This window comes from Aquila chrysaetos, chromosome 6, assembly GCF_900496995.4.
Source record: "Aquila chrysaetos chrysaetos chromosome 6, bAquChr1.4, whole genome shotgun sequence".
NCBI classification, from domain to species: Eukaryota; Metazoa; Chordata; class Aves; order Accipitriformes; family Accipitridae; genus Aquila; species Aquila chrysaetos.
This window is the reverse complement of record NC_044009.1, coordinates 26,271,731-26,282,651: the sequence shown is the minus strand read 5'-3', so window position 1 is coordinate 26,282,651 and position 10,921 is coordinate 26,271,731. Positions and strand designations below refer to the sequence as shown.

At 39.1% G+C, this 10,921-nt stretch overlaps 1 protein-coding gene across 2 annotated transcripts in view; it reads right to left on the bottom strand.

Moving 5' to 3' along the window:
* Nucleotides 1–2,870: 2,870 nt before the first annotated feature.
* Nucleotides 2,871–10,921, bottom strand: part of PDE1A (phosphodiesterase 1A) — a 237,434-nt gene continuing 229,383 nt past the window's right edge. For both annotated transcript variants that reach the window (XM_030017556.2, XM_030017547.2), the window contains 2 exons: nucleotides 6,384–6,503; nucleotides 2,871–6,057 (listed from right to left, as the gene is read on the bottom strand). In XM_030017556.2, the coding sequence (XP_029873416.1) occupies nucleotides 6,427–6,503 (77 nt within the window). In that variant the 3' untranslated portion in view covers nucleotides 2,871–6,057; nucleotides 6,384–6,426. The remainder of the gene's footprint in view (nucleotides 6,058–6,383; nucleotides 6,504–10,921) is intronic.

Genomic DNA, 10,921 nt, shown 5'->3' with positions numbered 1-10,921 from the left:
ATCTGGCACTAACGAACACTGCAAGCTAACTGTGGAATGAGTATTAATTAGGTTTCCAAAATAGCATCTTTCTGAAAAGCAGCTGAGGTGTAATATTGCTCCTTATTAATCAAGGCAATGGGACAATGTGAACTCTGCAAAAAATAAATGGTTTGCAGATGGCTGTGTGCATCTTTAATAACGACAGAAGAACACAAGTTACAGCTTTAAATGCCAGAGAGCCTTTCTGCATCCTCTCCTTTTCAGAGAGTGATATTTGCAGTTTTCAAGGCAGTGAGGAAAGTGTGTTGGTTTCTTATTACATTTTCCCTGCAGCATAAATTCTGTTGATGTGCTTCCCTAATCATGCTAATTATACTGCCATATGTTGCTCTCATCTTTCTTTTTCTCTCCTAATGGGACATAGATTCTCTCTTTTGAATATGTCATTTGTTTATTACATTTATCAAGGGTTTTAACATTATATGGGACTTTTAATTGCTTTTTTAAACACTCAGCAGATTGAATATTAAAAACAGACATGAAGGTCAATTATAAATAATATTTAAATTGCTCCTGCCATTTTCATTCTCTAATTTACTGGAAATATCAACTCTGTAGCCCTGCTCCTGTACCTACTGTTTACTTGAGAACACACACATGTCCCCCAGAACTACTCTGGCTGCAGTCACAGTTCTGCCCTACCCCAAACCACCTTGTGACTAGCAGAATAGGGGTCTTTCACAGACAGGAATACTAAAATAAAGATGCATCTTGCATCATATTACAATGCTTGACACAAATATGCTGCCCTTCATTCCAGTTGTGAATGACTGGAGTACCCCAAACAATAAAGGCGAATGTTCATTTCTGACTGGTAAGAAAAATACAGTTCTCTCTCAAAGGAGAGAGATCTCAAAGAAAAGGAAGCACAATTTCCTTAAAAGAATTTAAGATGGCTTAAAGTTGAGTAGTGCTTTGTACAGAGACATTAGACCCGCAGAGTACCCTCCACTGCAGAAAACATGAGTAAACCAGCTGAATACAGAGAAAGCAAGAGACAACCAATTACTATCCAGTTATCAAATTAATTCCTGGTATAATGACACTGGGCCTCTTGGTTTTCATGGAATTGCATCATAGGTGAATTTGACCCTTTGGCTCATTGAATTTGGATGAAGATAATCACATCAGGCTTTATACAAGTAAATAGCAAATACTTTAATGTTATTTGATGACACAAGTCCCAAAGTCTTACTCTAATGAAAGTTCTTCTTGCAGGTTCAGGACTGTTGCTTGTAAGTGCATCAGCATTAGACCCTATGTGATGATGAGATTGCTTTAGAACTACAATCCACACAAAAGGGGAAAAACCACGTATTCTGCTTAACTGTGTTCCAGCAAAAGGCCCAGATTGTACCCAACATTTTGATTTTGACCACCTTACTTATGTATAATTTTATATTACTTCAGGTTTGTAATAATGATCTATACAGGATGTTACAAATGCATGAAACTCATCAGCTTCAAAGTTCATATATCATGTAATTTGTCAGAAGAGCATATTTAGTTAAGATCCTATCTATCCAAGCTCAGCTAATGGGAAGTTCTTCCACAGTTCTCCACAAAAGGGCTGTAGGCAAAGGACTTGCCTAAGCACAAGAGAAGTATTTTGCAGCAAAGCTCAGCCCAAAACAGTTTAAGTCCCAGTTTTTATAAGAGATTTTTCACACTTATAACTTTGTGGTTTTGACTTGCTTCTTTGTTCCCAGGGGACTACTTAGACATTCACAGTTTGATAAAAATTCTGAATGTTTGCCTGGGACATGGAAAAGGGGTATCTGGAGACCCATTAAATAATTAAATGACCAGGAAAGTAAAATTATCCCAGGGAAGTGGCCTAAATGTTTGCATAGTGTGTTTGACAGAGGACACTTTCTTTTTCTCATAGTATTAAACGCCATTTCCACTTATTTTTCCATACTGGTTTTCAAGGATGTGATTTTTCAAAGAATTATTTAAAAGTGGATGCACTCCCTCCCCCCCAGACAAACCATTGCCTGCTAAACTACTGTAAATCTAAATCTCTTTAAGTTGCTGTTGAAGAATGTTAATCATACTTACATTTTCCTCTTTCTCATGTAATAACTGTATAGTCTGTTAAAAATACACATTTTAGATACCACTGGGGATCTTGATTTATTTGTTAATTTGAAGTTATTTTGGTCACAGTAGTGGCTTCTTTGACTTCTGGAATCTATACAACAGAAGAAGGTCCTTTGCGTATGTAGCTGGGGTAGCATCTGGGAAGAAGGAACTGCAAAGAATATGATATAAAATAGTTGTCTTGATTTATTTCCATCATGTACCTTGTTAGGATATGATACATGTCTAGGTTAATGGGATTCTTTCCATTCATTTCCAAACTGAGTAGGAAGGGGCATTGTTTACTCCCTGCTCCATTGAACTTGGATGATTAACTTTACCCCATGCCATGGAGGTGCCTCTGAAAGTCGGACCCTTCCTGAAGAATTGTTGCTAACATGAACAGTCCCAGTGATTCCATCAACAACAACCCACGGTAAGAATTTTTAGGGGTAAAAAAATGTTCTACTGGTTATGGTTTTCTTCATGTGAGGGTTATTTTAGCAGTAAAGGCTAAGACGGCAAGACTCGTGTAAAGAAATTGTTTTCAAGAGTGCTATGAGGATGCGAGTGAGCTTGTATGGCAAACTGGCACAGTTATGGGAAAAGTGTGGAGTCACAAGCGGGTGGAAAGGTTGGAAACAACCATTTATGCTCTGTCACTTGCCAAAGACAACCATACACAAATGAGCAAACACACTTCAGGAAAGCAAATTTGTAACTAACACTCAGGAGCTTCACGATCCTTGCCCTCAAATCAAATTTATTTGGGAATATCATCATAGGAAATACGGACAAATACAGCAGAATAAAAACACACAGTTGTAGATTGTCTTGTTGAAAATTAAATAAAAAAATACTGGCTAGATCATAACCCATAACAATATTACATAACATATGCCAGATATCTCAAGATAAAAATACAAAATAAAACTCTTGAGGGCTAAACTATAGCTACAGCTCCTCAGTGTGCTCAATGCAGGGGTACATGCCCATAATGCTGTGGGAGAGATGCATATACAAACACCATTTCTTATGGGCCCATGCAGTGTTTTGGTAGCGCAGCCTTACAGGTTTCAGGGGTAAACTATTGTTCAGGGAGAGGCCCTCTCAAGAAGCCTTTCTGCCACCCCAACGCAAATGTCACGCAAGGTCAAAGCCTTAACTAACACATGTTGGCTGTATCAGTCTTCTCCACCAAAGGAAATTTCTCCTCATCCAAAAAACACACTAAGCTTTGGGTCACGTCCAGCTAAGATCTTGCTAAGAATAAAGGAAGAAAGAAAGAGAATCAGCTGGCGTTAAAGAAAAACTAAGGACTCTTCTTCTTGTATTTCAGTAACATCTACCACAATGATTAAAACTGAATACAAATGAGCAAATAAGATTATTTATACACAAATCACATTTCTATATTAATGAATGAGTTCTGCAGGCAATGAGTGCCTCCTGTCACATCAGGAGCTCCTTCTAGTTTCTGCATGGGAGATCTTGGTGCCAGCTCTAATAACAGGACACTGAGACCCCCACAGGATGCTCCGAGAACTCTGCAGAATCTGTTATAATTTCTGCTTGTATTTCCAGGAGAAAACTCTTGCAGAGTATATAAATCACAATGGGATAGAGACACAGAAAAAAAAAGTCAAGTTCAACTATGGTAAAAGTCTGAAATTGAAAATACAGTAAAAACATTAAATTCTGATTGCTCCAGACTTTCAGTCTCAGTGAATCATAAATTACAATGTTAAAGAACACTCTGTAACAAACAAATACCTAACTGGCCTAGTTTTTAAAGATATCAGTCATCTTTTGTTCTTTTCAAATTTGGTGGGAACTGCAAATGCTCAGCATATCTGAAATAAGGTCCCAAGTTCTCAGCTCTTAAACAAGATTTTCCACTGCCACAGCATATGGCAATTTACAATTAAAAAAAAAGTCTGATATGACCATTATGTTTCTTCTCTTGTCGTAATGACAATAAGAAGCCATAAGATGGTTTACATTTTATTATGAAAGAAAAGAAAAAAAGAGTCCAACATTCCCAAAAAAGGATGCAAAAGTGCACGGAGTGGTCCAGGCTACTCATGATTTGCTCAAACACTAGCAGAGAATATATAAATTCTTAACTCTTAGCAAAAAATATCGATTGCGTTGTAACATATATGATACAATTTCATTTGTTAACATTTCAGTCGTTAACTGCACTGTACAGAAATTTGTCCATGCTAAATACAAGCCCTGGACCGGATACACAGAACAATTTAAACGCACTTTTTACATCCTATATGCACAAACATTTCTTAAGTTAAAACTATGCACACCACTTATGCATAGCATTTATATGGCTTACATATTCAATGACAGGAATTCCACCTTTTGGCGTGCCCTTATCCCAGGGCTCGGAGCTTGCACTGTTCCCAGCTCAATTTCGATTGCTCCGCTGTCAGAAAAGGGACAGTCAACAGGTATGGACGTGTAAGAGTCCCTCGGCCTGGGGTGACTGTTTCGCGATTCCTTCTTCAATCGGGACAAAGTGTGCCCTTGCTGAGGTTGAGCCTGATGCCTGCTGAGCTCTGGTTAGATCCCTGTCGCAGCAGACGAATAGCACATTGGTCTCAATCATCCGTCGGCCTCTGCGTAGGGAGGGAGTGCCACCGCCCCTGTGAGTCCTCTTCAGAGCGGACCATGGCTGATTATAAAGACTTTTTGGTCAGTGAGGTAATAACCACAGGGTCCGAAAAGGAGAATTGGGAGTGCAGCGACGCGAGCCACCCGAGCGCCTACGACACGAAGGGGAGCGTGGAAGTTTCCTGGGGGGTTCCAGCAGAGGGAAATGAGGTTGGCTGCAGCTGCATGGATCGCCCGGGCAAGCCAGGAGGGGTCACGTGCAGCTCAAGGGAAGCGGAGATGAAAATGGAGTCTCTTTCTGGGCACAGTTGCGGCTGAAGGGCTCATTCTGAGGCTTCTTGCAGGGGTAACTGCCTGTGTGCTCCGTTTTCGCTGCCCCTCAAAGAAAGATGGTCTGGTGCTTTCTGTTAATGAAACAAACGCTAGCAAGGATTTTGCAGGATCCACGGTGTCACCTTTGCATTTGAGACAAACCGTGATATAAGGCCTCAGTGTCACCTTCCAGGTCTGTCTGAGAGGCAACACAATATTTTGCTGAAGTGAAGCAATTTTCATGTATTCCTGTCGCTGTCTCTTCCACCCTACAAAACAATAAGCACCAGCTTCATGCTAGGGCTGACACCATTGCTGATGTCTTCCAAAATACTATAGGACTGAGAATGTTTTAGTCTTTAATACTGGATGCTATTTAATTAATTTTAAAGAGATATTTTGAATACTGATTTGTTAAACACCAGTTCTCTCCATATGGCAGCCACCACAGTGGGGAAGAATCATCATCCATGCAGGCTGGTCAGTGTAACTCTACAACTTCCCTGTACAGTCTACATATTTTTATTTCCAGATATTTTAAGGAAGTTAACAAGTAGGACTTTTATGTTGCATGCAGCATGGTTGCATGAACAAGTATCTATAAAACATTTCATTTTGACTTTCCATTTCCATTGGATGTCAGTAGCAGTGACACGTAACAGCAATCCTGGGCAGATGATAAGTATCGTGTTTTTCACATGTCTCATGGTTAACTGGAAATGTCTGGTGTCAGTGGTACAATAAAGCGAGGTCCAACTTTGGCTGAAAAAATTATTTTGGCTAGTTTAAGAAAGCAGAATAGAAGAGGAAATAGCAACAACAAATACAACTGAAATCTTGTGAGTTGTTAAGTGCCTTGAGTTACCAGCTCAGGGTTTTATGTTTTACACTTTTGTCCAATCACTCGTCACAGAAACAGGATGATCCAAGAACAATGTTGACAGATAACAGCCTCTGAGATCGTGGGGTAAGAACAGCTAGGGTTCTTTTCTCCTGCAACAGAGGTCAAATGAAAATTCATAAACAACAGATTTTGAATACTACTACTTCCAGTATTTAATATACATGAATTGAGGATGTTTTATTGCATGACCATTTAGTCTGACATTAAGGATTCACAGATGTAAAAGTATTGTTATTCCCTTCTTTATATTGAATGGCTTTTAAAGGGACAGAGAAGGTGAGGTGTACCGTGTCCCCATTTCAAAATTTTGTAGTAAAACCACAACTGGAATAGAATGAACAGGATAATAATAGCACTAAGCAAGTCTTTACGATATAAAATTCTCCCCATTACAAGAAAGAAATGACAAAATTACCTGTCCTGCCCAAAATATCAGAAGCTTTTAAGAAATAGCAAATCTAGTTCTGTATCAGTGCTTCTTTCTGCTCAGTGGCTTTTACTTTATCTTCTGACTTCTTACAGTGTTTAGGCTCACCTGGAAGATAAACAAATGTGATGGGAAACCTGAGTGAGGAAGTTAACCAAGTTAAGAGAATCTGCACAGCCCTAGACAGACAGGAACTTTTTCCTCCTGATTTTTTTAAGGTTAAAATGTGGTTTCAGTCACTGCTTTCTTTAATTGCTTTCTCACCAGAGTAAGCATAAGATTGAATTAACTAACCATTATGGTTTACCCATAAGGCAAAGGATAGAATGAAAACAACAGATCACAGCACAAAACAAAAATATGAAGACATTTACATGAGTAAGTGTTAATACAGTGGGTTTGGATTTGGTTTATTTTATCTTCCAACTTACTGAAAGTCAAAATTCACCCTCTGCAGAGAAGTGCTGTTTAAATCCTCTTTAATGTAGGCTTTTAAATTGGGAGTAAGCTTCTCTCAGATAATGAAAGATGCCAGTGTCAAGTTCTAAAAATTCAATTAATTCAATCAGATAGGAGCAATGACACCAAGTGACACAAGCAGCTTTCAAACTGAGTGATACAACATGAATTTCAAACTGACAGTCATAATATTAAGCTGTTGCTTAAACTATTCTTTCAGTAACTTTGAATGAGTACGGCTGAGGAAATTATATACTGAGATAGTAGGCACGGGGGGAATGTAGCAAACTTACAGTGTTATTTACTAACTATATAGTAACTTCTCAGTTTTAACCAGTTGATTGAGTGATTCCCACCAGTGATTAATAATGCTGAACTGAAAATGTGAAAAAAGAAAAGCACAGAAGTCTCAAAAGTGGAGAAGATGAGCTGAGAGAAGCAAAAAAGTTATTAAAATAAAAATACAGGTGGGGGAACATTTTTGAAAGCCAGAAAATGAAGGTACGAGCAGCTGAAAGGGAAAGCAGATGATGTGTGATCTGAAAGGAAAATTGAAAGACATTGAGTTGGAGTTGAAGAAGAGACTCACAGTTTAGAAAACAGAAAGGGAAGAGAGGAAAGGGAGCTCATGGGAATGAGAATGAGGAAAGAAGAAAATTAATAGGTATGAATTCACCATGGCTTCACTGTAAACAAGTAAGAATTGCTCCTGATTTTATCCTTGTTTCATTGCCATGAATGGTGGCAGAGTGGGTGCTGCCCACTCTGCAATGCGGCCACCAGCAGATGGGCCATATTCCCCCAAGCAGCATTCTTCACCGTCCCCCTTACTTTACATATATTTAGTGTAGGTGGAATATAGAGAACCAGTTCTCCGAAGGCTTTTAAAGTCTCAAAATCAGACTAACATGAATTAGAACGTCTCCAGATCTTTCAGCTTGCAGCTGTTTTTGGAGGGATTTAGCAAAACTTTTATTATTATCCATAAAGGGTACAGGGAGAGGTATGAAAGTAAAATCTATTGATCTAAATATTTAAATTTTATGCTTGACGTAGAATGGTGAGTAGAGTTTTAGGAGTGGGATAGGAGTGGTTTGTGGAGGCCCTAAAACAAAAACTTTGTATCTTTAATTTTCATAAAAACTAAACATTAATCTCTAAACCATACATAATGTTCTTCCTGTCAATGCATGAGGTTTTTTATGTGATAAACTCTGCCCTATGAATGGTTGCTAATGGCTGTTATCTTATAATCCCCATCCTTTTTATAAACACATCATTTGCTCTTTTAATATAACTTCCCTCCCATCCTCATCCCCCCCATGAACACAGATGCCTTCCCTTAGTACCGGGATCCTGATTTACTGTTGCTGTTTAGCCACACGGTGTGCACAAGGAACACTAACGAAGCAGGCACCGCAGCGATCTGTGCCCGCTTTGCATGGATGCAAAGGGTTCCACACTCAGCTGAGCACCACAGGGCCACCGCGGCACTGAACGGTCACCAGCATTTGCATGGCACGGATGATTACTTGACGCCACTTGCATTACCATAAATCAAACTGGCATGTTGTTGATGTGGATCTGTCCACTGCTATTTAACCTGGTTATCCTCCAGAGGCTTTCAGTTACTGACTGCTGATGACACTGAATGCTTTGTACAACTCGATGTGACTGGGTAGTCCTCTACTGTCATATAGAGGCGTAGTTACTGATAATCTGTTTTATCGCAGATTTATTATCTCCTTTACATTTTGATATTAAGGATTAATGTGGCTATCATCGTGAGTGAAAAGTTAAAAGTGTGCCAATTAGCATATATAAATCATTGAAACGTGGACTTGTTTAATTAAACATAAGCAGTTTTTAAAATTAATGTTCTAATTAATAAATCACTCAGGAGAAAAGGAAAATCATCACTTTAAAAAAAAATCACCTTATAATAGTTCCACTTAATCTCGTAACATTCAATTAAATGAAAGTGAGATGATGGAAAGGACAAAGGTATTGTGGAGAAAAATGACATTCAGTCACAACTGGAGTTCTTGTAATAGCAACCTTCTGGTTCTCCCTTTGCACTGACCAGGACCCAGGCAGAGCTACTTCTGTTTATAAAATGCGATGGTCTACAAGAACTACACCTAGAAAGAGATGTGGTACAAGGAGAGGAAAACAGTCCCTTTTTTCCTTTTTTAATGGGGAACCCCCTCATCATAGTACATCCAAACATTCAGTGACAGTTCCCAAGAATGCAGATAGATCATCTTCCCATGTTCCCCATCTCTGTTATAATTCAATCGCTTACTCACAGAAAACCAAACTGAGTTTTCTGCTTTTTATAAAGGACAGAACAATGACAGCTAACACATGCAATTTCAATCTTAATAACTACTTTTTGCTTTTCTTCTTACTGTCTATCTCATTCTCCCAGCCCAAGTGCCCGCAGGTGCTTACTTCTCCACTCCAGGAGTCAGCGAGCACCCTGGACATCGCTTCAGCCTTCTACCTCCCATCCTCGGTACAGAAAGTACAGAGATGATAGAAAAATCTAGCATGGAGAATGTTAATAATGTCCTGATAGATGAACAGTGCTTCTTAGAATACTCAAATGGGAAGCAGGGAAGAAATGTGAAGTCATGTGTATGCTACCTTCTGCTTGCTTGGAGTGACATTCCATCGAAAATACCTGACCTCGGTTCAAAGAGCCCTGTCTGTATCCGCTGGCCATCAACAGAGGTGCAAAAGTGAAAAGTGGGGATGCCACCCGTGCTATACCTCCCTTCTGTGCCGAGTACTACTGCACCATGCACAACACACTCACCCTTGACCATCTCAAACATCGCTTATAGAGAGAAAACAGAGAGGGGAGTGAGAAGAGGAAACAGAGACTGTTGTGTTATTTGTAGTTATGAGGCTTCTACACACACTGCAGCAATAAGAACTCTTGCAAAAACACTAATATTAAGTATCTACATTTAGATAACAACAATGACAGTTTAATGGATTCCCTCCATTTAAAATGATATTAAATCATTGCACCACTGTGAAAGAGAAATGTGAAACATTTTAGCCTGAGTTTTCCCTTTGCTATTGAATATTGCAGACTATTCCAATACTAAACGCCTGCATTGCCTTTCTTTTTGGTTATCTTTAACATGGTGGCACAATCTCTGCAGAGGTACTTAAAGCTGCTGCTGAAACCCAATATTAATTCATGTCATCTCAAAGAGCCAGGACCTGAGTCTCACCATGTGTTTGTAGAAAGTCTGCTGCCCCAGCCCCTGTGCATTACAGTGATGTAAATACCTGCAGTATACTTTTTTAATTGGCAGGCACAGAAAAAGCCCACCATATATGTCATTTATTTATAACATCTATGACATAGTTGAGAAATTAATATTAGGTCTCCTCTATGGTTTATTAGAAACATAAAGTTCTGAGAAAGGCTCAGTGCTGACTTAAAAGATTATAGTATTTAAATAATATATAGAGATAGCTTTCTCGCTATATAGTAACATGGCTGGTCTGTCCTTAGGAAAGAAAGTTTTAAGAATATGATGACATAGTCCCTCTGTAAATCATTTTAAGAGACCATGAAATATTCAAAATATTTTTCTATTATTTTCTATTATTTTCTAAATATTGGGAAAATAGGGAAAATGCAAGAATGGAATGTTAATAAATTTAAAGTATAAATCAAACTACTTAATAACATAAAATCAGAATGTAAACGATATCATGACTGACCAATAAACCCCTACAACAGAAGAAGGCTCGATGGAGATGGGCAAGGACGACGTGCCCATCAAGCTCAGGAGATAATGCAAGGGGTGACTGACCACAGCTGTTGCAAAGCAAGCTGACAATCTCAACACCAAGGGGAGCGGAGGGCGGCCTTTGGTTTAGGTAAACACCTATATCAGTTGAGTGGATCCACTGACTATATCACAGTTGAGGGGATCAACCAGTGGCGTAGGTGTTTCTGCTTGCGTTCATTAGAAGAGCATGACTGTCTCCCTGTGTTAGCCAGGCCAGCATGGAGGCAGTCAATACGTGGCTCAGCCCAA